Here is a 27,089-nt window from a genome sequence, read left to right as displayed (position 1 = left end):
TCACTCACTCACTCATCACTAATTCTCCAACTTCCCGTGTGGGTGGAAGGCTGAAATTTGGCAGGTTCATTCCTTACAGCTTCCTTACAAAAGTTGGGCAGGTTTCATTTCAAATTCTACGCGTAATGGTCATAACTGGAAGCTGTTTTTCCATTTACTGTAATGGAGATGAGCTTGAACGCCGGGCGGAGTTTCGTGTGACATCATCACGCCTCCACGTAATCACGCAGTACATAGAAAATCAGGAAGACCTCCAAAAAGCGCTGAAGAAAACATGCATTATATAATTGAGAAGGCAGCAAACAATAAGAAGCGAGCGAGTGACATATACAACAATATTGATGAGTTCTGCTACTGAAACAAAGCACGATGTAAACCTACACTTTAAATTAAGTTCATAGACAGGCTACGCTGGCGCTTGTAATTTAGTGCCTGCCCATATAAGGCCGTCCGTCAGCGCAATCCAATAGCAAACTCCACTAAATATTCACGGGTGAAGGACTGTGCTTATGGAGAGGAAGATGAGATGGTCAAGGTGGTGTTTGACACAAACTCAGCTAAACTGCGAGAGAAAGTTTTAAGTGCCAGGACTAAGGTAACATTAAATACAGCCATGGACATAGCACGAGATGGCACCAGCACAGCTGGGAACCTTCGATGCATGTACACCGAGTGGCTCACGGAACTGACGCAGTGCACAGATAAAAGCAACAGTTCCAAAGAGCGCTGAACAAAACCGAATTACACAATTGAAAAGGCAGCAAAAATATGAAGCGCCTGATACATACAAGCATATTCATAAATCCAGCTACTGCGGAAACAAAGCACACGTGGAAAAAGTCAATGTCCCGCTAAAGGAAGACAGTGTAAAAAACCCGTGCATGCAGTGTGTCAGGTCTCAGATAAAGAAGAAGACGAGCTGTTTATTGATGCAGTAAGAAACGAATCGATGAATGAAACCTGTCATCTTTACAACGATTGACAAACACGGAATGTAACTTGAACACAACACATCCTACAAATACGAACCTGATTGAAAGAAATAATGATAATCAAATCCTTGATGACAGCAACACTCAGTAACACTCACAAAACAAATACTGTATATTGACAGTCATGTTACGCTATTTTTAAAATGTTCCCTTTTCTTTTCTAGCTTTTTAACACACTACTTCTCGCTGCGATACGCTGGTATATATATATATATATATATATATATCCCGATCTACATACTCGAATAATGGATACTTTATTCGCCATCAATGATTGTTTTGGTAAAGCCATACTCAGTGTATTCATTAGATGAACGGTAAAAAGTAAGAGCGAGGGGAGGATGACTTATTGAGGCATGCAGGCTGTAGTGTGCGCCAACTCTATCTGAATTGCGCGATCACATTTGAAAAATATATCTTTTCAAGTTCTATTTAGTCCATATGTGTCAAACTCAAGGGCGCGGGCCACATCCGCCCGGCGTGTAATTATATCCGCCCGAGATCATTTTATATACTGTATTATTGTTATTAATGGCCCGGTATATGAAGCGCTGGTAACACAATAAACTACAGATCCCATAATGCAGCGCTTCAGCTGCCTTGCCAACACTTACCGCGTTAATCAAGTCTAGCTTATGATGCTGCAAGTTATTGCGCTAGCTCACACGATGCTGAAGAGAAAAGTTGATTCTGAAAATAGAGCCTTTAAAACCGATGGGAGGCTGAGTATATGTTTACTGAACCCGTGTGTCTCATTTGTGGAGCTAATGTGGCTGTAATTACAGAATTTAATCTAAGACGGCACTATGAGACAAAACATCAGGGAGTTCTGTGTTGTGGAGATTCTCAGGATGGATTGCAGGTGCTCATCAGTGAGGCTGAAAGACCTGAATGCAATGCAGAAGATACAGAAAGCAGAAGAATTAAATAAGAATCTGACACTTCAGCGGACGTTTTACCCGTGCACAATCACAAAGTGATTTCAAGTGAAGTTGCTTTTATGGGAGACACAAATGCACCAGTGCAACTTTCCCTGTTGCCAAGTAATGTTAAACCAAGTCGTCACTACGGTGTTCCCAAATCGCACTTTGCTGATAAACCGAGCGCACTGAGTTTGCACGGCGCTTTGGTGACTTTGAAGAACAAAAAGTCCGTCTACATGCGGCTCGAACCTTGTGCATGTTTGGTAGCACATATCTGTGTGAGAAGCTCTTCTCAGTGATAAAGACTAACAAAACAGCACACAGGAGTCGCCTCACTGATGAGCACCTGCAATCCATCCTGAGAATCTCCACAACACAGAACCTCACACCAAACAGAAACGAACCTGTTGCCAAAAAGATGCCAGGCGTCCAGCTCTAAAATGACATATGAGCAAAGACAACTGAATGATTTGATTTGTTATTGCTGAAAGGAACACATTTTATTTATATTTCCAGGTTTTGTTATGCAGCATGTTCATATTTGAATTTGTATAATTTTGAAAGGATATATTTTTATGGAGAGCAAAATCTTTTGGGATATTTAAAATCTAAGTTTATTTTTATATAAATTTACATAAGAGTAAAGAAATTTGAATGTTTGTTCTTTTAAGTTATTTAAGGTTTGAGTTGATTTATTCACAAATAATATTCCTGTCTGTTTTACCATTCCTACCAAAGATATTTCTGTCGACTAAATAAAAATTCCTTCTATTTAAAATTTAAATAGAACTTGAACAAATACGATAGTTCATAATATCCACGCAGACTTGCACGTAAGAGCGGAGTTATCCGTTTTAACAAGCAGCGTATTGCACTGAGACTGAAATAGCTGTGTGTGTATATATGTAGATATGTATGTATATGTATATATATGTTTATATATGTGTGTGTGTATGTATGTATGTGTGTATGTATATGTATGTGTATATATGTAGATATATATATGTATGTATATATGTGTATGTGCATATGTATAGATATGTATATATATATGTTTATGTGTGTGTGTGTGTAAATATATATATTTATATATATATATATATATATATATATATATGACAGCAACACTCATCACTCACAACAGTGACAAAACAATTACATTGACAATCATGTTACGTTATTTTCAAAATGTTTCCTTTTCTTTTCATTGCTTCTTCAACACACTACTTCTCCGCTGTGAAGCTGGTATTTTGCTAGTATATATATATATATATATATATATATATATATATATATATATATATATATATATATATATACTAGGGGGCTTTGTGGCTTTGTTTCCTTTTTGTTTTGCTCGCTGCGCCATGTCCTACCCACTTTGCGGTTTTACTGCTCGCATATGGGGGTGCGAATGTACAATATAAACAAATTTTTATTTTCATGGGAATTGTTACATGTGCATAATAGAACTAACTACTTTACATTACAGTGAGTAATTAACCATAGTAAAAAATAGTAAAATATAATAATTTGAAAGTAAATTATGTTTCATGTTGCGTTAGAGTTATTTGTTGCGTTATACAATTTTGTTCTGTTTGGATTTGAAATTAACACACAAATACTTTTTAAAGTTACACTTTTACTTTAAAACTTCAGCAAAACAATTTTTTGAATAAAATTTTCGTCAATATCAAATTGAACTTTGATTCTGTGTTTGAACTTAAATCGTGACAACACAACATACTGTATAACCGCCCGTGAGTGAATTTTGTTTCTTTCTCGCTAATAAATAAACCGACTTTTTCAAATGTTTGTCTCAATGATTTGTTAATTGTCTTTACAAAAGCTATCCTAACGGGAAACTGTAAACATTTTAATATGAATGGCATATCAAGATCTCCTTTGGCGTCTAATGTTATCCACTGAAGATGTACTACATTACCTTTCTTGGATACATCCTTCTTTCAACAGTAATTCAGATGGTGGAAGACCGGACGGTGTTAATAGTTGTAGTTATTCTTCGTGATATTGTAATTTGATGTTTTCATCTTCCTCACCATCACCACCAACTGTTTCAGCACAGTCTATTGATATGCATTTAACCAATTTGCCATGTAACTGATCGAAAAGTTTTGCGTTAATTCGTTTGACTTAATCGTTTCTCGGTGCTAGGATTGCCCGTTTACTCATTTCTTCTCTTGATAACCCTTCATGATGAAATTCTTCAATAGAATTTGGACATACTACATCTTCTTTTATTGGGAACTTAAAGTGGGGAAAACATGCAGAATTATAAGAGCTTGGAGAGCAGGAACTGTGTCTGTCAAAAGCATTTCCATGAAGGAGAGTTGAGAGGGTCGTGTGCGTGGTTGAATATGGTTGAGAGGAGGGTAGGACTTAAAAAAATCTCATGGCCAAAGTCTCGTCTCAGGAATTCCTGTATATATTAGCCATGGTACTTGTTGAAAATAGGTGTGGAGACTGGCCCAGACAAAGACAGGCGGACACGTTGTAATCACCCAATACACGTTTATTAATCAAGTCCATATTTACAAGTAAGTGCCACACAACCCCAAAGTCTCAAAAAGTCCTGGCCAACACACACTGCCTTCTCACTCTTCAAGCCGCCTCCTTGCCTCCTCCAGAGACCTCGTCCGTCTTCCACCCGACTCTAGCCATCATATGAAGGGAGACGGCCCCTTTTATAATTACCCAGATGTGCTCCACGTGTTTCCCAGCAATCTTCCACTGACACGCCCCCATGTGGCAGAAGTACCGGCTGCATCCCTCAAAGCACTCTGGGTGTCCCTGCTCCTCTTCCCCACAGCACTTCCGGGTGTGGCGCAAGTGCTGAGGTCCAGGGCTCCAAAGGCATAGGGGCGTCCCCTGGTGGTGACCACGGGCCCCTACAGGTTTGAGCTTCAAAGCGCTGTACCCGTGGCCCCTAAAGGTACCAGGGCGGCCTCCCCCACATGGTCTGGAGAAGGAGTGAGCCCTCCTCTGGTCCTCCTGGGCGTCCCGGCTGGATCGCCACCCCAGCCATCTCCGACATAGGTAATAGAGTAATTTAAAAATATTAGCTATCTCTTGCCCTATGTGTACCTTCAATGCCTTTTCCCTGTATCTGTGCGTGTGAACGACTCTTAACCGGCACTCCTTCTCTCAGATGTGCTCCGTAAAGCCTGTCTGGTTTTAAATTCTGTCTTTGAAGATGACATTTTCAGTGTGCGCCTTTACTCCTCCTTGTGTGTGTCTCACACTTGAACTTCCTCTTTCATTGCATCACTAAAGCTAAAATGTCCAATCATACTAAAGCCAAACTGACCAGTCAAATTGGTAAAACGGACTGGACACACTGAGTTTAGTGTTTTTTCATATATACGGTATATATTGTGATGGACATGTCCGAGACGTCCTTCAGAAGGAAGAAAAGGGGGAGAGAGCATGCACTGGGCATTATCTCCCCCGGAGTGCAACATTACAGAGAGCCCAGGCTCACATTCCCACATGGGTTTCATCAAAGCATGTGGATATTGTAGTCCAGGCCTTGTTGGGTCCCATGTGGGCTGCCAGGGGGAGTTGTGAGATTTGGGAGTCCCAACCTCACCTGGAAGTGCTTTGGAGCTGCAACATCAACTCTCTGGAAGCACTCCTGGGTATTAAATAAAGTCAATCAACCAGCCAGAGTCAGGAGGAAGGTGGACAACAATTCCCAAGATTTCGCTGCGGGTGAACAAAAGGGGGCTCTACCTGAGGGATGCTGCCACATGGCATACTGGGGGACTATGTGGCCCCAAGAGACAGTCTGTCCCTGTCCTTCAATATATCTTCCCAGCCAGGAAAGGTACATGCAACCAACCTGGGAGGGACACCTCCCATCCAGATCACATTCCCTTCTGGTCAGAATGCCAGTCCATCCATCTTGGCATCTACATTATGTATATATATATATACTAGCAAAATACCCGCGCTTCGCAGCGGAGAAGTAGTGTGTTAAAGAAGCAATGAAAAGAAAAGGAAACATTTTGAAAATAACGTAACATGATTGTCAATGTAATTGTTTTGTCACTGTTGTGAGTGATGAGTGTTGTTGTCATATATATATATTTACACACACACACATAAACATATATATATACATATCTATACATATACACATATATACATACATATATATCTACATATATACACATACATATATACACACATACATACATACACACACATATATACACACAAATACATATATATATATACATACATACACACACACATATATAAACATATATATACATATACATACATATCTACATATATACACACACAGCTATTTCAGTATCAGTGCAATACGCTGTTTGTTAAAACGGTTGACTCCGCTCTTACGTGCAATAACAAATCAAATCATTCAGTTGTCTTTGCTCATATGTCATTTTAGAGCTGGACGCCTGGCATCTTTTTTTGGCCACAAGTTCGTTTCTGTTTGGTGTGAGGTTCTGTGTTGTGGAGATTCTCAGGATGGATTGCAGGTGCTCATCAGTGAGGCGACTCCTGTGTGCTGTTTTGTTAGTCTTCATCACTGAGAAGAGCTTCTCACACAGATATGTGCTACCAAACATGCACAAGGTTCGAGCCGCATGTAGACGGACTTTTTTTGTTCTTCCAAGTCACCAAAGCGCCGTGCAAACTCAGTTCGCAATAACTGTAGCTTCGCAATAACTTGCAGCATCATAAGGTAGACTTGATTAACGCGGTAAGTGTTCGGCAAGGCAGCTGAAGCGCTGCATTATGGGATCTGTAGTTTATTGTGTTACCAGCGCTTCATATACCCGGCCATTAATAACAATAATACAGTATATAAAATGATCTCGGGCGGATATAATTACACGCCGGGCGGATGTGGCCCCTGCCCTTGAGTTTGACACATATGGACTAAATAGAACTTGAAAAGATATATTTTTTCAAATGTGATCGCGCAATTCAGATAGAGTTGACGCAAGACTACAGCCTGCATGCCTCAATGAGTCATCCTCCCTCGCTCTTACTTTTTACCGCTCATCTAATGAATACACTGAGTATGGCTTTACCAAAACAATCATTGATGGCGAATAAAGTATCCATTATTCGAGTATGTAGATCGGTATATATATATACATATATATATACCCGTGTATCGCAGCGGAGAAGTAGTGTGTTAAAAAAGCTAGAAAAAGAAAAGGGAACATTTTAAAAATAACGTAACATGACTGTCAATATACAGTATTTGTTTTGTGAGTGTTACTGAGTGTTGCTGTCATCAAGGATTTGATTATCATTATTTCTTTCAATCAGGTTCGTATTTGTAGGATGTGTTGTGTTCAAGTTACATTCCGTGTTTGTCAATCGCTGTAAAGATGACAGGTTTCTTTCATCGATTCGTTTCTTACTGCATCAATAAACAGCTCGCCTTCTTCTTTATCTGAGACCTGACACACTGCATGCACGGGTTTTTTTACACTGTCTTCCTTTAGCGGACATTGACTTTTTCCACCGTGTGCTTTGTTTCCGCAGTAGCTGGATTTATGAATATGCTTATCAGACGCTTCATATTTTTGCTGCCTTTTCAATTGTGTAATTCGGTTTTTGTTCAGCGCTCTTTGGAACTGTTGCTTTTTATCTGTGCACTGCGTCAGTTCACGTGAGCCACTCGGTGTACATGCATCGAAGGTTCCCAGCTGTGCTGGTGCCATCTCGTGCTATGTCCATGGCTGTATTTAATGTTACCTTAGTCCTGGCACTTAAAACTTTCTCTCGCAGTTTCGCTGAGTTTGTGTCAAACACCACCCTGACCATCTCATCTTCCTCTCCATAAGCACAGTCCTTCACCCGTGAATATTTACCCGTGGCAGTTTGCTATTGGATTGCCGCTGACGGACGGCCTTATATGGGCAGGCACTAAATTACAAACGCCAGCGGCAGCCTGTCTATGAACTTAATTTAAAGTGTAGGTTTACATCGTGCTTTGTTTCCGAAGTAGCAGAACTCATGAATATGGTTGTATATGTCACTCACTCGCTTCTTATTGTTTCGCTGCCTTCTCAATTATATAATGCATGTTTTCTTCAGCGCTTTTTGAGGTCTTCCTGATTTTCTATGTACTGCGTGATTACGTGGGAGGCGTGATGATGTCACACGAAACTCCCCCCCACGGTGTTGAAGCTCATCTCCATTACAGTAAATGGAGAAAAACTGCTTCCAGTTATGACCATTACACGTAGAATTTCGATATAAAACCTGCCCAACTTTTGTAAGGAAGCTGTAAGGAATGAACCTGCCAAATTTCAGCCTTCCACACACACGGGAAGTTGGAGAATTAGTGATGAGTCAGTGAGTGAGGTGAGTGAGTGAGTGAGTGAGTGAGTGAGTGAGGGCTTTGCCTTTTATTAGTATAGATACTAAATGTAATAACAGGTCACTTTCATCTTTAATTTATGTGACAACTTTTTCTATCATTCTCTACCTGGTCCTTCATTTTCTTTCCTAAGTTCAACTTGTGTCTTTTTCTTCTTCTTCTTCTTCTTCTTCTTCTTCTTCTTCTTCTTCTTCTTCTTCTTCTTCTATTATTGTCTAGTGTGCATTGTAAAGTGTCTTGCATTGTTGCTGTGTTTTTAGCTCATTTTATAAAGCATTTAGCTTTATAAAGCATAAAAGTTTTCATTTTTTGCCACACAGGGTAGAAATTTAAACCAAGTTAAGTTGTTAAATCTTTTTTTTTCTTTTTAATTTTGTTTTTTGTTCCCTTTTCTTTTCAGAATCCTATCTTCTAGGAAATGTAATCCGGCTGGTCTTCACTGGTCTGGCACTCATTCTGATGCTTTGCTTCGTGGTTGAAGCTTTCATAAATGGACTCAAATAGTGTTAAAAAGAAAATACTGGGCCACCTCATCGCTGGAATTCTGTGTGATATCTGTAGACATGTGGAACATTAAAGTAACCTGATTTGATAGCACACCAAAGGTCTACGTTTTCATTATTCATTGCAAACTTTAACCAGTCATTATTGTTCTTTGTTCAGTTGCTTGCAGCGACCCTTTGGTGGCAGGAGCTTGAATTAAACGTCTTCGAGGGGGCGTTGAGGTGGACACATTGTTTGGAAGTTCATCTGACTCACTCATCTTCAGAGAATTGTCCATCTCTGTCATGTCAGATGGTATTTATTATCTTCCAAGCTCTCTTTAGATCCTGCAAAAGCATCTGTTTAGAGCTGGTCTTTGACGCCCTTGTTACCAAATCCTACATTTATTCCTTTTCAGATAGATAGAAACATAGAAACATAATACTGTAATGATCTTTCTGGAGATTCAGAGGGCCAAATGGCCGCACAGCTACTGAGCACTGTGCTTTCAGAAGGAGCTGCATGTTATGCAAATGAAACATCTCAGAGAACTTGGGAGAGCACAGAGGTGGAGGTCTTGGGGGGGAAAAAATGGTGGAACGGAGGTTGTTGGTGACGGAGTAGCAAGTAGCACAGTGTGCTACTGAATGAGTGAGTAGTGGTGAATGAGAGCCAAAGAGTGATGTACTTTGGGGCTGTGACACTGAAACAGAATATGCGTAGTGCAGAGGAGTTGAATGAGTCAGGGTGCAATTAAAAAGTTAAGTCTAGAACAGTGGAAGTGCAGTCAGAAGGCAATTAATAACGGCTCATCAGTGATTTACACTCCTAGAATATACAGTGGTGTTGTTCATCCCAGCCTAATTGTGGGTGTTACAATACTTTATTTGTCCCCACAGGGAAATTAAATCTTTGCAAAAAGTTAAGAATAATATTAATTCTTTGCACCTTGGGATTTGGAGGACCACCTGTGATGAGTGCCCTGGCCAGCACAACAAGTTGTGAAAGACAGAGAGTGGCAATCTGGACACAGGCAGGAATTTCTTGCTAAAGTAAAGAAAATAATAATAATAATAATGATAGGACAGCATGGTGGCGCAGTGGTAGTGCTGCTGCCTCGCAGTTAGGAGAACCGGGTTCGCTTCTCGGGTCCTCCCTGCGTGGAGTTTGCATGTTCTCCCCGTGTCTGCGTGGGTTTCCTCCCACAGTACAAAGACATGCTGGTTAGGTAGATTGGCAATTCTGAATTGTGTTTGTGTGTCCTGCGGTGGGTTGGCACTCTGCCCAGGATTGGTTTCTGCCTTGTGCCCTGGGATTGGCTGGGATTGGCTCCAGGAGACCCCTGTGTTTGGATTCAGCAGGATGGATAATAATACATTTTATTTATATAGCGTCTTTCACATGCTCAAGGCACTTCACAGAATTTAAGAAAGAACAGCAGGGTATACAGTATATAGCTTTGTACAAACCAGATAAATAAATAAAGAAGATTAAGACAGTAAATTCAGAGAAAGCCTAACAGACAACATAATTGATGGTCTCGCACACACATACAGGTTACATGAGCATCTTGACATGGAGGTAAACTGAGAGAAGGGGAATGAAGCCAGGTAGAGCTAAAAGCCTTCCTGAACAGATGAGTTTTGAGTTGTTTTTTAAAAGAATTCATGGAGTCAGCTGACCTGATTAATGTCGGTAGGTCATTCCAGAGTCTGCGCACTCGCTATACAGCTGAAGGCCCTGCTGTCACCCATGGAGTGCAGATTAGTGTGGGGCACAACAAAATTACCAGAATCAGAGGATCTTAGTGAGCGGACAGGCACATAGTGATGGAGAAGGTCACTGATGTAGTTTGGCGCGAGGTTATTTAAGGCTTTATAGGTTATTAGTAGGATTTTATATTTGATTCAGTAAGACACAAGGAGCCAGTGAAGATGGAGCAGGATGGGTGTGATGTGCTCGCTGCTGCTGGTTTGAGTAAGGACTCTTGCAGCTGAGTTTTGAATAAACTGGAGCTGTGATATAAGATTAGAAGGGGTACCTGCCAACAGTGAGTTACAATAATCAATGCGGGATGTGATAAAAGCAGGGACCAGTTTCTCAGCGTTAGGAAAGGAGAGGAAGGAGCGAACACGGGATATGTTACAGAGGTGAAAGGAAGAAAGTTTCTTAATGTGATTTATGTGGGTGGAATAAGAAAAGGGAGGAATCAAAAATGACACCAAGATTCTTAGCAGTAGAGGCAGGTCTGATGAGATCACCGTCAAGATGGACTGGGAAGGAGCTCATTTTCTTAAGTTGCACTTTAGTCCTAATTTGCAGGAGTTCAGTTTTGTTGCAGTTTAATTTTAAAGAGTTCTGCTCCATCCAGGTATTAATTTCACTAAGGCAGGATGTGAGCTGAGAAAGCTCTGATGAAGTTCAACTTTTAACATTGAAGTAGAGTTGAGTATCATCTGCATAAAAATGATGACCCAGTCCAAAACTATGAATAATATGGCCAAGGGGGAGCATATAAATACAGAAGAGAAGAGGGCCGAGGACAGAGCCCTGAGGAGCTCCTTGTGTGACTGACGCTGAGCTGGACCTGCTGTTGCCAAGACTAACAATCCATAGCTACGAACAATATGGCCAAGTGGAAGCATATAAATACAGAAGAGAAGAGGGCCAATGACAGAGCCCTGAGGAGCTCCTTGTGTGACTGACGCCGAGCTGGACCTGCTGTTGCCAAGACTAACAAACTCTAGCGGCCTTACTCTGTGCACCCTGATCAATGGCACCTGAAGGCATTAAAAAAAGCGATGTACTGTAAATGCGCTGGTGATCGAGCACACGGACCACATTTGGAGTTGATCACATTTAACCTGAGTGGCAATGCAAATGAAGGTTCTATCCACATCTATCCACATGCAATGCCAAAGTTTCTTATTGTTATATTTACTAGCACCATGACAGTGTTTTTTTTAAAGATGAATCTACAGTCAATTTTTTTATAGTGCAGGCAGGCCCTGGAAGCTCTGAGTCCTGTGCAGCTTTAAAAAGCGAATGTGCGTGTGAAATCTCGCTAGCATTTCCTTCATGAGGTGCTCGCATCTTTTTCAGCTTGTTAAAACACTAACGTTTATTTATGGCAGTGTAGCACTTCACCTCCTTTTCACCTTATCTTTTTGGGTCATCATAAACAGGCCATTTTCAGTCTAACTCTGGCAGTGTGTTGTTCTGTGCACCAAATGCGTTGACCATTAGAGGGGCATTTAAATCTCTAGATCAATGGGTGCAGGAAGCTCCCTTGGTTCATCCAATCCTATTTCTATCACAATCCAATTCTAGTGACAAACAGACTGAGTCTACTTGTCCCTTCCCTGAGGTACAAATCATCCGGCAGTTGGTTTTGTTCACTAGCCTTCCCTGCTGATATTTTCTCCCATTTAAAGGGAATGCACAAAGAAACTATTGAGCCATAAAAACAAACACTTTGTGTCACAAGTGGCCAATGTAGGATTCCTAAACCTTTGAGGGAAGAAGATTAGAATGGCTTATTTCTAGGAAGCTGCTTCTTTCTTAAAGTCGAGATTAATTCTTATATGACAAACAATTATCAATATCCTAAATATGAATCTACAAAACTGCAGTTCATGTCCAGGCCTACCCTCACCTCGCAGTGGACATTATAAAATGGCCTAAGCCTAACCTAGCCTTTCGGAGGGTCTGATGTACGCTTCATTTAGGCAATGCTTGGGCTGAGATTTGGACATTGGCCCATGGAAGTGTGAGACAGCAGTCCTAACGATTTATCTGACTATTTTTTAATCTAACTAACCATCAGATTTGCTCCACTGTAAATTATTCCAACTACCGACACAAAGCAGTATCATTTGCAAAAAAAAAACAAAAATAAAAGTTAGAATTGCGTGCCAAACCACTGGTAAGTATGTCAGAATTTCATCAAAGATTACAGAGATGGACTGAGAGCAAAGTTAACCAGAAGGAAGTACGATGGCCAGAGCTGATGACGTGGGACCACTTAACCCCCGTGTGTGAGTAGACCTTCTATTTACTTTGTGCTAAGCTCAGCACTTCACAATGTCTCAGCCTTCAAATCGGCCTCCAGAAACTGATGGACCAAAGGTGGCCCTGCGGGCAGCCTTCTTCGTCACTCTTAGTGAGCCTGACAACTTTACTTTGCATTTGTGTGTATAAAAGACATGTTACTTGCTTCCTCATATTAACAATTCTTTGATTTTTACAGCTGCAGTGATTCTGATCGTGCCAGCAGGTAAGTGCGTTTCTGAAGTCGTCACTTTAAGTTGTTGAGTAACACCCAGTTAGTCTTTTGCTGGGCTTTTCTGTATTTAGCTCCTTTATAGAAGTTGTAAACACCAGCTATGCACAGTAAGGCTTAAGTGAAAGCAAGTACTACAGTGAGATTTAATTACAAGTGTCCTAGTAAATGATAATCTTATTCTTTATAAATTGGATACTTTAAAAACACAGGAAAGCCAACATTCTTAAAAGATGACTTTGGATATGTCAAGAGTTAGCACAGCAGAGGTCTTCCATACTCAGAAGCTTAATGGTGGATTTAGACATTGGTCTACTAAAACATTTTCTTTCAGAGCCTCTCCATTTAGGAGAACTTCTAGTCGATAAAAACGTTGTCAGAGAAGGAGACACGGTCTCTTTTAAATGTCGAACAAACTCACAGAACTCAGCAGTCAACAACTTAGTTCACCTGTACAGAAACGGTGAGAAAGTGGAAATAGAGCCAAGCGGCATAGAGCTGGGTATTACCACCTTCAAGCTGAAGGGCATCACAATGGCACAAGCGGGCAACTACACGTGCTTCTATGGGACAATGACACCGGAGAACATGAGAGTCACTGAGACAAACAACTTGGTCAGCCTGACGGTCATAGGTAAGTTGAATATATCCTAATGATAACTAAATCGATAAGCGTATGGTTCTTTAAATTTTGCTCTTTGCCTTTACAGTACTGTTTGTATCCTAATTGCTTCAAATTTAATTTCTGTCTAACGGATTCATGAAATTTGTTTATGATAATTGGGGACATGGAGGAGCTTCTTCTTCTTCTAGTGGTTAAAGTTTGGTCTTAGCCTCCCCACTCCTTATGTGACACTAAGTAAGTTAATTATACTGCTGAATTTTTACATTTCAACTAGACGGAGGGTGGAACGGAACTTGGACAGGAATCTCCACCATTCTTGTGGTAAAAAGACTAGCACCCTCACCTTGGTGGCATCTGCTACCCTCTCTGCCCATTGTGCTATTATTACTTTATCAAAGTGTTACAGTGATGTTATTCAGTCACTCTTAATTATTTGATTAACCTGGGGTTAAGAATCCGAACTTCAATGTTTTCCTTTTCATTTTTTTTCAATCAAAAGTGAAGTTTTGAAAATTTTATTTATACAAAGATAATCCAATTTAATATTACACGGAGCAAGAGTTTAAGGCTTAGTTAACCATCCCAAATAATAACCTGCTGCACATAATAACACATAAAGATAGCAACATTTCCTTTAAAATTGGGGACAATTAATTAAACAACGACAACAACAATAGTAATAATAATTATAATAATAATAGAAAACTATTAGTAGGTCATGAAATAAAGAAGAAACTTGTTCATCCAAAATTCATTTTTGTATATATAGATAAAGTGCAACAGTTGTGTGCTTATATGTACATTTAACTGGAAACCCACAGGTAAAAACACTCTTCTGCACACGTCCAGCTATCATCTTTTTGTCCCAAATCAGCAACTTACTGCTTTCACAATATTTTAGATACCTCTCGATTTGCTCCACATGTCCCAAATGCACACCTTGTGCCATGTATTTAATGCAAAGATTTAGAGACAGGGGCTGTAATTCAAAAACAGAGAGGTTTGCTTATAAAAAAGCTTTACATACCCACTATGATAGATAGATAGATAGATAGATAGATAGATAGATAGATAGATAGATAGATAGATAGATAGATAGATAGATAGATAGATAGATAGATACTAATTTTAGTGTAGTGGGGAAATGGTAGGGAGCAGTTAATTCCCATCTACAATAGGTGGCAGTGTCCCTCATACAGAGTCCCAGTTTGGACACCCTCAGGGCTACGTGGGAGTTGGAGTCCAGAGGTGCCACCCAGTTTGGTACCCCATGCGAAGTCACTAAAACATCACAAATATGTGTATGGGACATATTTAATAGCTGTGAATGTAAATGGGAAAGTTGGATGGGGTCAAATTATGTGTCTTCTACCCATTGTGTCTGGTGGTCAGTGATAGATAGATTTCTTCTGGTTTTCTTAAATGTATTTTTGAGCAATTCTGCTTCTCATTTTGTCCATTCTGCCTGAAGATGACCACATGAAATGTATCTTGAAGATTGCTGCTGTGTTGTAACTAGGTATGGATATCTAACAAAAGTAGCTGAGAGGCTAGAATAGCACCATTGAACGAAAGATGATGGTGTGCCTTGTGGGCCCGATTACACAGAAACAATTAATTTTGTATTCCTCATTGTTGAAAAGGGTCGCCCATCTCTCAATGTCTGTCCCTTTTTGTTTTCTTTGGTGAACTCGTACTTTGCTTTCATTTTAAAAAAGGCGGTAACAAATGATTCTCTCACTGAGGCATAAAAATGTCAATGAAAATGGCAGCTAATTAGTCGCAGTAGATTTTTATAATGTGCCTTGACACTCAATCCACAGTAGCTATGATCTGGCATAACAAGTATCTTATCACGCTATTTGTAAAAGCACACTAATATTCCTCTCTGAATCATTAATTCATTTTATAAGCACATTGTTCAAAACATAAGGTTTATGTTCAAGTAAAGTCTATGCAGATAATGTTAAACATAAAGCAGGACCTACCCTGGAGAAGACATCGGCCCACTGCAGAACACACACACTCCTACATACATAGATAGATAGATAGATAGATAGATAGATAGATAGATAGATAGATAGATAGATAGATAGATAGATACTTTATTAATCCCAAGGGGAAATTCACATAATCCAGCAGCAGTATACTGATACAAAGAAACAATATTAAATTAAATAGTAATAAAAATGAAAAGAATTAAAATAAAATTAATGTTCGCATTTACTCCCCTGGGTGGAATTGAAGAGTCGCATAGTGCAGGGGAGGAACGATCTCTTTAGTCTGTCAGTGGAACAGGACAGTGACAAAAGTCTGTCACTGAAGCTACTCCTCTGTCTGGAGATGACACTGTTCAGTGGATGCAGTGGATTCTTCATGATTGACAGGATTTTGCTTAGTGCCCGTCGCTCTGCCACAGATGTTAAACTGTCCAACTTTACTCCTACAATAGAGCCTGCCTTCTTAACAAGTTTGTCCAGGCGTGAGGCGTCTTTCTTCTTTATGCTGCCTCCCCAGCGCACCACCGCGTAGAAGAGGGCACTCGCCACAACCGTCTGGTAGAACATCTGCAGCATCTTACTGCAGATGTTGAAGGATGCCAGCCAGATAGATAGATAGATAGATTTTTATTTTTAATATAAACTTTATTTTGCACAATAACAGAAGACATGAACACATCAATACAAATAACAGCTTCTCAATACAAATAATAATGCCATTTCTCCTCCACGCCTCCTACCCCACAGATTAAGTCAAGTACACAAGTCTGTAGTAAGTATTCAGTACTCATTAACAATCCTTCTAAAAATTAACAAAACAATCGCACCCGCTCTTCTTCGCTATTCCAAATGAATTTTTAGTTGCCCCTCCTCAATGGAGCACAGCACCCGCTGCACTCCCCACACTTTTTCAAATTCTTCGATATTACGCATTGTTTTATAAGACATAAATTCCAGCTTAATTCTTGAAATTGCATAAAATTTGAAAATAAACAGTACATCATGTGGCAAAGTAACACTCTGTTTATTATTAGGGCTTTTTAAAATGGCAAATTTTTTCCTGCCCAAGAAAATATTTTAAAAGTTGAAATTTTAATGTTGATGTTTTGTTATATTTCATGCCCTAAATAAATCTCTAAACATCAAAAGAAACATTCAATTTTATACATATTTTCTGAAAGTACACTAACAGAGTTTGCAGTCTCATGCAATATAAGAATAAATGATAAACAGTCTCTTTCTCCCCACAGAAGGCACATTTATCGCTCACATCACTCTGAAGTTTATTTAGGAACACAGTTGCGATGACCCCGTGTACGATTCTCCATTGTAAATCGCCTGCTCTCTTATTATTAGGGGGTTTAGATAGATAGATAGATAGATAGATAGATAGATAGATAGATAGATAGATAGATAGATAGATAGATAGATAGATAGATTTTTATTTTTAATATAAACTTTATTTTGCACAATAACAGAAGACATGAACACATCAATACAAATAACAGCTTCTCAATACAAATAATAATGCCATTTCTCCTCCACGCCTCCTACCCCACAGATTAAGTCAAGTACACAAGTCTGTAGTAAGTATTCAGTACTCATTAACAATCCTTCTAAAAATTAACAAAACAATCGCACCCGCTCTTCTTCGCTATTCCAAATGAGTTTTTAGTATAGTTGGCAGGATTGGATAGATAGAAATTGCAGTAAAGTTGACAGGGACAGAGAGATGATCCAGTAGTTACAACTCTCTGTTGGAAAAACATCAGCTAGTTTAATTTGCTCCCTTATGTATTAGAGAATTTGCCAATCATTAGAGGATATTCTCATTATCTTTATTGTATCTTGACATTAACTGGGTTGGACTTTACCCAGCAAGATTGGGCGGAAGCCTGGGGTCCACTAAGTCACCCTTATTTATACCAACTTTAATGATTGCTACTTGGAGTGTGTCAAGGCAGCCAGAGATAACTGCTACTGCTTCATGGATTCCCACTTCTGTACCTGAAGACCATATCTCTTTGAGTTTCAATGTGGAGATGGTCCCTTTTCCCTTTGTTTGCCTCATGTTTTCCTTTCCTTCTACATTCCCAAAGACACGTAGGCTAGACTAATTGGTCCTGTGTGTGTCAGTGGACTCTGTAATGGTCTGGCTCCCAGTCCAGGGTTTAGCTCCTGCCTTGTGCCCAGTGCTGCTCCCCACCAGACTGAACTGCATTATGTAGGTTTCAGAATGGTGTGTTAAGTGGAAATGTCTGACGGGTTACTGAGCTGTTGTTTTTATTGTGGTTTTATTTTTTATTAATAATGATATGAGATAAACCACACATAATAAATTGACTTTCCAGGCTTGTGTGAGGAATTAGATGCTGAATTCAGTTGTTTATCACATTTTTTAAATAAAAAGGCAATATAATGTATGGAATGGTTTTATGTTTTGACAGAATATTTGCTCGTCCTGCAAGCAGATATAAAGAATCTGGCCACAGGTCTGGCAGATGTGACCTTCAAATGCTTCTTTTCCAACTTGAAGAAAATGTCAAAGGGCTCCTTTGAGCTGCACAGGAATGGAGCGCTGATCAGCACCCAGCGTATGAATGGCAAACCTGGCGTTGATTTTATCCTTAAGGGAATTAACGTGACAAGTTCTGAACAATACGTGTGCATGTGCAGAACAGAGGATGATTTTGCTTTGCGGAGTCCAACTTTTTCCTTTCAAGGTAGGACCAGTACAGTCTCTCAGTGTATTTGTCACTGGGGCACAATTGGTTTGAAGTCACAATGCAGTTTGTTTCTACCTAGTAGGTTTTCTTATTAACAGGAACTAATTTCTTTTTTCCTCTAGATTATATTTACCATTTATTTTAATGGGTGTGGAATAGAAATAAAAATTTAGAGGTTTATTGAAATGCATTTTAAGAAGCTCTCCCATTGAGGATACAACTGAATGACGAACCCCCAAGGCACACATTTATGGCACAACAGGCTTTTATAATTCTCAGTTCAGGGCAATAATTTCACCATACCTTCAACACCAGACAATGACTTTAACGTTTTGTTTTATGTGGTCTGGTCCTCAGGTGGCCTTCAATGTTTATTTTTAAAGCGCCATATATCAAGTGCATCTATTCGATAGGTCATTTTAAACTTTCTTCAGGGGATTTTTCTTCCAAATTACAGTTTTGCAAAGCCCGTTCATATGCCTGTCTTTATCTGTGCGTACAAATCGACTGCCTTCTGAGGAACCTTATGCCAACAGAAAATAGTCAAGATGCAAAATATGGGGGGCTTGATTGGTCTGGGTCTTCTTAAATAACCCTACAGACCCCCTGAAAGCCTCCAAATCAAAATTGTGAGAGGGGTCTTTATGAGTGGCATTTCTGTCTTAAAGTGCCAGTGGGGCGCAGCCTGCAAGACGTTGTGCGAAAGAAGTAATTAGCTTCCCTCAGCAAGTTCACCTATTAGTAAAATGTTTAGAACCCCCCCTAGCTTTGTCTTCTTCAGCATTTCCCCCAAATGTCTATCATATACTCGATGTCATTACGTATCTTGGAAAATGTTGCTTCTTGTAGTCTGTGAAAATGTCTTTGTGTCAGGCGCTGGCAGTCTGTTTTTACCTGAGAAGTAGACTCATTGGCCCTGCAGTGGTCTCAATGCCCTTAGCTGTGTGTGCACATGTCTAGCCTTATCAATCCCGCTTAGCCATTGAGCTTCAAAGTCATCCATCATATTAAAATAGGATAGCATGTTGTTGTTGTAAATGTTTTTATTTTATTATCACACGTGAGGAATTCTTGTTCGAGCTTTTCTCATTTTGTACCAGCAAAAGGTATACGTCAATAAACACCCAGCTTCTGCTAACTCTGTTCTTTTCTGCAAACATAACTTACTGTATATCCAATCACCTGAAATGATTGACAAGCAACTTGCCAATTGTTGGTCCAGAGTGTAAAGATGAGTTGTGGTGCAGAGTGGATCAGGTGATAGGTGTTGTATGTTCTGGAAGAAGTTGGATCAGGATTATAAGTTAGCCCCTTACATGTTTTAGGATCAGAAATGGAAATGCCATTTGAATCCATAAAAGGTTTATCGTGAGGAATATCAAATGGAACTTGGTTGAAAATGATGAGTATAAAATCAGTGATGATGTCATGAACCTTTTTTAAATTTTATTTCTGGATTCTCCCATTTCCTCTAAACAGGGCCAAACAATGCAGAAGAATCATCAACAAGACAAAAGAACCAATTGACAGGCAAGTGTCTACTGAAAGGACGGGCAACATTTTCAAATCTGTTGTCACAAAGTGTGCAAAAGAAAACGGAGATTTAGAAATCATTCTAATGGATGTATTTGTATTCTGTCATGTATACTTGGGGGGCTGCGTTAAGATGGGATCGAGCCTTTGAATTGAGGATCTGCCTCTGTGCTCATTCGTTGGCCATTAAGCCACAATGCCGTATTTCTGGGTTTTCAAACAGCACCATTAAATTGACCTTCTGCTTGTTGAAGCCCCTCAGTGTCATAAATCTCAAGTATAAAAGAGGGCTGTTTTTTACATTTTTTGTTTTTTAAGTTTTTCTAATACTAGACTTAAATGTTTGCACAATTATTATATTGTACAGGTTATTGTTTTAACTCTGATTTAATACTATGTCTGCGGAGGGCTGGTGACCTGCCCTTGCGCCCTGTGTTGGCTGGGATTGGCTCCAGCAGACCCCCGTGACCCTGTAGTTAGGATATAGCAGGTTGGATAATGGGTGGGACGGATTATTAATATGTTATGCATTAAACTTGTAATGTTTAATTCTTGTTATTTATCGTTTTGTGGCGATAACATCTTTGTTTTGGGATGATCACCATCACTGTAAGTTACGATTTTCAAGATATGACTACTTCCTGCTCAGGAATGGATACAGGAAGTCCTGCCGATTGATCTCATCAAGCACAACAGTACAGACTGACCGTCAAAAAGCTGGCAACCTCCGGACCTGAGGAGTGCCAGATTTTCAAAAATGACGGATTTTGGATGGTTATATATGCTGTATATATTTAACAGAAAATGACTACCTGTACACTCCTCCGTCAATGACTTCCTTACAAACATTTGCTTTTTTGATCCACTGTCACAAAAGAACCTTAACAGTTTGTCTTTCTGTTTTTTAATATCATACACTGTTGAAGAGCCAATATCGTATGTTTCACAAACACGCCGCTATAAAGTTTTTTTTAACACTTCCACTTTCTCTGCGATCAACAATGCACGATGTTTTACGCCACCTCTTTTCTTTGCTGAATCCATAATGGGTTTATACAGCAGCAAATAAATGATAAAATGAGCAGGAATGCCTGTTAGCAGGTGCAAGCAAGACCCAAACAACTGATTATCGACTACAGCACCATCAAAACATAAACGGCGCCTCCAGAGAATGGCGGTGTGTCAACGCGGTAAATTTGAAAATGCGCTCCGAAATCCATGCCGGAAATCTGAAGGAACCGGGTTTTTGAATGTCAGCCTGTATCTGAATCGATAATCCAGATTCAGTACTACTCTAATTTTTAGGGCAATTTCTAAACAAATGAATCGCAATCGTTTTTTGTCTTTGAACTTCAAACTTTGCCTCATATTTTGAACTTTGATTTTTGGCTTTTGTTTTGATTTGGGTGCCTTTCTCTTTTGATCCAACAAGTTTGACTGTGACTACCTGCAACTTTTGCTTTGTCAGTCAGTCATTTTCCAACCCACTATATCCTAACTACAGGGTCACGGGGGTCTGCTGGAGCCAATCCCAGCCAGCACAGGGCACAAGGCAGGAACAAATCCCAGGCAGGGCGCCAGCTCACCAAAGAACTTTTGCTTTGATTAACATTCATTTTCCTTCCCTCTCTTCTTTCAATTTAGCAACACTAAGGGCTAATTGTACAATATTCTCACATATGCGAGTCATGCTCACGTATTTATCTTCTGAGCTTCAGTTACTCTGTATAGATTACCTCGAAATTGTTCTTAAAATAACAAATGGTCATCTTGTTAGGCAGTGCTCGAAACTGTAAAAGCAGTCAATCTATGGTTTATATGTAACCCTTTTTACTATTTAATAATTATTTAATGATTATGATACTCTGATAAGTACAGTGGTACCTCTGGTCACGACCGTAATTCGTTCCAAAACTTTGGACGTGACCCAATTTGATCGCGACCCAAATATAATTTCCTCATAAGATTGTATGTAAATACAATTAATCCGTTCCAGACCGTACAAACCATATGTAAATATATTTTTTTTTAGTACAAAAATTAGTTAATTATACCATAGAATGCACAGTTTAATAGTAAACTAAATGTAAACACATTGCATAACACTGAGAAACCCTTGAACAACAGAGAAAACTAACATTGTAAGAGTTTGCACTAGACCCTTACAAATCCGCTCGCTGTAAACACTTTTTTTTATGAGTTTTAAGCATAGGGAAAAAAATTAAATGCCACTTGTCTTGCGAAACTTTTCAAACCATCCTATACTGGCTTTAAATTCCTCACCTTCACCACTCAAAGAAGGATTTTTTTTATTTCAGCAAATCGCCATGAATCTTCCTGGCTTTCTTGCGTAACATCGCCTCGCTTATGCTATCCCCTGCAAGTTGCTTCTCGTTCAGCCACACTAGCAACAGTTTTTCCACCTCTTCCAGCTCTTGAGGCCTCTGCTTAGTTAACATTGAAACTCCTTTTACAGGAACAAAAGAAAATGGAAAACGGAGAATGGGAAATCATTGGCGCTTATGAACGTGCATAGGAAAACTGGCTGCCAGTGTTTTTGTTCGCCACCAGAGCGTGTGGTTGTAAACAGATGCAAAATTGTGGCAAACTTTTTGGTCATAATTCAGTTTGTACGTGTTGAGAAATGTTCGTGACCAGAGGTTCTACTGTATATGTTACGCATTTACAATTACTCCAGAATTATTAATCGTAACCTTTCAATATTTTTAATGCTTACTTTTTACAGTATAGGATGCCCATTGAACTGCATCTCACTGTACACCCATGTGTGTGTATATGTGACAAATAAAACTGAAATCTCAAATCATTTTAGAACCCCACATTGTTAAAATGGCGAAGTTCATGACCAAAAACAGGCAGCATAAGAGAGAAAAGAGGACTGAGAAATAAACGTTAATCATAACAAAGAGTCTAACAGAACCAGGAGATCAAAAGAGACAGGCACCCAAACCGCAACGTGAGTGAAAAATCAACGTCAAAAATATTGCGTAAAGTTCATAGGTCAAAGAGAAAATGATCGCTGTTCTTTTGTTTGAAAATTGCTCAATAAACTAAGACAGCAGTGAAACCGACTTACTGGTTTGAATGTCGTTGTGCTTGATGAGCTCAATCGACATGACTTCATGTATCCCATCCTGAGCAGCGTGTTTTCTTGTCTTGACAACTGCAACTCACTCTGATGATTCTCATTCCAAAAAAAAATGCCAGAAGCAACATTTAAATATTTTAAATTTATAATACATAATGTATTAATAAAACATAGTTAAAACAGGGCGGCACGGTGGCGCAGTGGTAGCGCTGCTGCCTCGCAGTTAGGAGACCCGGGTTCACTTCCCGGGTCCTCCCTGCGTGGAGTTTGCATGTTCTCCCCGTGTCTGCGTGGGTTTCCTCCGGGCGCTCTGGTTTCCTCCCACAGTCCAAGGACATGCAGGTTAGGTGGATTGGCGATTCTAAATTGGCCCTAGTGTGTGCTTGGTGTGTGGGTGTGTTTGTGTGTGTCCTGCGGTGGGTTGGCACCCTGCCCAGGATTGGTTCCTGCCTTGTGCCCTGTGTTGGCTGGGATTGGCTCCAGCAGACCCCCGTGACCCTGTATTCGGATTCAGCGGGTTAGAAAATGGGTGGATGGATAGTTAAAACAATAGCCTTCACCATACAGGGCTTGTGTGATGCTATCAGAAAAGATTATTAGAAGAAGAAAGAACTTATAAATGATGTCCTGTGACGGTATGTGTGCCTTATGGTGGACAGTTGGCTCCTGCTTGTAACAGGTGAGGGCCTGGTCTCTGTAACCTTGTATTAAATTAGGAAAAATGGATGGATGGATAAATAGAAACAGAAATGAAAACAGTGCATCGTAATTAACAGTAAGCAACCCTGAAAACCAATAAGGTGCCGAAGCATTTCTTATATTGTTACCATTTCATCTTAAAACTGTTCATTTGTTGAGATGTGGACATACTAACAGCAGTTCTTGCTTTGTCTTTGTCTTTCAGAGAAGGCCACTTCTGGCTATGCTGTGAGGCACACACTGACCATCCTGGTCATCCTCCTGTTGCTTTGTATTATGTCAGAAGCCTATGGAGCCCATGTGTATTTTGCAGAGAAGTTCTTAAAATGTCAGACTTGGTTTTTATCCCCGAATACCCCACAATTCAACCATGGAGACAATTTATAAGACTGACTTGAAGCCTTTTGGTAATATGATATGTGTTGTTATTTGTATCCACCTACCCATCCATAAAACTGCACATCCATTCATCATTTAGCTTATCTTCATGGGTAAGTGGACCACAGCCTGACAGCAAAGCAGCCCCAGTGTGGGCAGCAGTACAACACACGCTCACCAATCTGCCATAGGGTAATATATTTTGTAAGCAGGAGTCCCAGATATGGCAAAAGGGTGTGAGGTCTCCAAGTGCTCCACAAAAGTCTTTACAGGTCTCCTTTGTCTGTTTGGAAAAGGCCATATGACAATGAGACTTAATCCCACCTCTAATGGCCTACCCTCAGGCCTAAAAGGGATTTCAGCCTCAAAACAAACTTACTTAAGTCAAAATCTGGCTAAAAGCCCCACAAGAAGAAGAATGACCATGAATATATCCCTCATATACAAGAATGGCAGCAAACTCTTTATAAATAAGGGGTTTATTAGAAAGAACTAGGCTGACCCGCCTTTTAAGGCGATCGACTTTTAAGTTGACCACTTCTTAAGGCAATTCAATATGTAGATCAATTTGATATTTTATACAAACTCATTAATCTGGTTATATTGCATTTGAGCGGTATTACTTTAATACTCGTAGTTTCTGTTATTTTTGTGATGAAATTTTTACTTTTTTTCTATATTGAGGTCGCCCTTTTGAACCCCCCTGATATTTACTACGCGGTGAGGCATTTGTACTCCATCAACATTAATTATTTCCAGAGACATAATTTTGTCTATTTTTCCAGCGCATCGTGCACAAAAGCAAGGGAACGATGGGAGCACCAGAACTCTGCTGACATCATGTCGCTTCGTACCGCAAGCTGCAGGTAGTAAGTCTGTGATAAGCGGAATACTGCTACGCTTTCCACTCACGGGACGGAAGGACAATCCCGACCGCTTTTATATAGAAGGATAGAAAAATACAAGCAAAATACTCAGAAGCCAAAAACGTTAACTAAACGGCAATCCTATGAAAACAAATCCTAATAAAGGAGCCAAAATCCAATAAAAGAGGACAAAATGAATAAGAAAACAGAAAATTCAGAGGAAAAACAATACTTACAGTAAGACTCCAGCAACTACAATACTCTACTGCTGGCTCTCAAATCTGAAAGGAATTACTGGCCAGAAGGAGAAGGCAGCAGGCATTGGCATCATGGTGGGCGAGTCCACTAGAGGGCACCACACACATAACACAGGGAATGGTAACATATTCATGGGAACAGAACAGGAATATCAATCAGAACAGAAGTAATAAAAATAAACATGAAAAACAAGTTAAAATGATCAAACACAAAAGTGTATAAATTCACATCCATCCATTATCCAACCCGCTATATCCTAACTACAGGGTCACGGGAGTCTGCTAGGGCCAATCCCAGCCAACACAGGGCACAAGGCAGGAACAAACCCCAGGCAGGGTGCCAGCCCACTGCAGGGCACACACACACACTAGGGACAGTTTAGGATCGCCAATGCACCTAACCTGCATGTCTTTGGACTGTGGGAGGAAAGTCACGCAGACACGTGGAGAACATGCAAACTCCACACAGGGAGGACCTGGGAAGCAAACCTGGGTCTCCTTACTGTGCCACCGTGTCGCCCTAAATTCACATACATTTAAACAGATATATTAGATTTGTCAGTTAAGCTGACTGCAGTGCATGACTTTACACTTTGACTGGAAAAAGAAATCAGAAAACTGGCAAAATAATTCATTACCAACACAGGGGGCAGAAAAGCTTGAAACCAAACGTAGGAACATCTCAATGACGATCAACAGAATTGGATGCACCTGAGCCACATTTCAAGGGTCATACCAAAGGGTCTGAAAAATTGTGTCAATGTGATATTTCAGTTTTTTAAATTGAATAAATTCACAAACGAATTGTAAAATTATGTTTTCGCTTTGTCATTCTGGGCTATTGAGTGCTGCTCGATGAGGTGAAAAATGAATTTAGATGATATTTGCATAACGCTGTGGATTACAAAAAAAGAGTCGAAAGTGAAGGCTGACTGGTTGGCCTCACCACATACATTAAGAAAGGCAGACAACACTATGAAACAGACACTTAACATAATACAAAACTGAACAATAATTAATGAACTGCACCATACTAAATAAACAGAATATATATCCCATCCATCCATTTTCTAACCCGCTGAATCCAAACACAGGGTCACGGGGGTCTGCTGGAGCCAATCCCAGCCAACACAGGGCACAAGGCAGGAACCAATCCTGGGCAGGGTGCCAACCCACCACAGGACACACACACACACACCAAGCACACACTAGGGCCAATTTAGAATCACCAATCCACCTAACCTGCATGTCTTTGGATTGTGGGAGGAAACCGGAGTGCCCGGAGGAAACCCACGCAGACACGGGGAGAACATGCAAACTCCACGCAGGGAGGACCGGGAAGCGATCCCGGGTCTCCTAACTGCGAGGCAGCAGCACTACCACTGCACCACCGTGCCGCTCATATACATCCCTAAACAGATTTAATAACAGAATATCAAAAATAATATTTAAACAATAAAAGAATTACATAAATAAGGCATTAACTTGTACGGGGAGTTTGCTAATAATGAATCTGATATCTACATGTTTAATGTGGAAGTGAGGGCCAGTGGCTTTCTCAAGGTGTATTTATAGATATTTAGCGATGATGTGGAAATGAAAGTACTGAAAAGTTAAATTGAAAGAATTTCACGAGATTTCATATTCATACACAGTACAGGCCAAAGGTTTGGACACATCTCCTCTTTTAATGTGTTTTCTTTATTTTCATGACCATTTACATTGGTAGATTCTCACTGAAGGCATCAAAACTATGAATGAACACATGTGGAGTTATGTACTTAACAAAAAAGTGAAATAACTGAAAACATGCTTTATATTATAG

General features: G+C 39.9%; 2 protein-coding genes across 4 annotated transcripts in view; both read left to right on the top strand.

Moving 5' to 3' along the window:
* LOC120536190 overlaps window positions 1–8,903 on the top strand; it is a 29,954-nt gene extending 21,051 nt beyond the window's left edge. For 2 of the 3 annotated variants that reach the window (XM_039764523.1, XM_039764522.1), the window contains one exon: window positions 8,707–8,903. In XM_039764523.1, the coding sequence (XP_039620457.1) occupies window positions 8,707–8,810 (104 nt within the window). In that variant the 3' untranslated portion in view covers window positions 8,811–8,903. The remainder of the gene's footprint in view (window positions 1–8,706) is intronic. The other variant, XR_005635058.1, reaches the window with a different exon arrangement.
* Window positions 8,904–12,866: 3,963 nt separating this feature from the next.
* On the top strand, window positions 12,867–24,681 carry LOC120536189. The gene is made up of 6 exons (XM_039764520.1): window positions 12,867–12,951; window positions 13,039–13,065; window positions 13,406–13,705; window positions 18,144–18,419; window positions 19,902–19,952; window positions 23,969–24,681. Exons 1-6 carry the CDS (start codon window positions 12,873–12,875, stop codon window positions 24,148–24,150), a joined length of 915 nt encoding a protein of 304 aa, XP_039620454.1. The 5' UTR covers window positions 12,867–12,872; the 3' UTR covers window positions 24,151–24,681.
* Window positions 24,682–27,089: the final 2,408 nt, after the last annotated feature.

Source organism: Polypterus senegalus, chromosome 10, assembly GCF_016835505.1.
Source record: "Polypterus senegalus isolate Bchr_013 chromosome 10, ASM1683550v1, whole genome shotgun sequence".
Classification (NCBI taxonomy): Eukaryota; Metazoa; Chordata; class Cladistia; order Polypteriformes; family Polypteridae; genus Polypterus; species Polypterus senegalus.
This window is presented reverse-complemented; position numbering and strand designations above follow the sequence as displayed.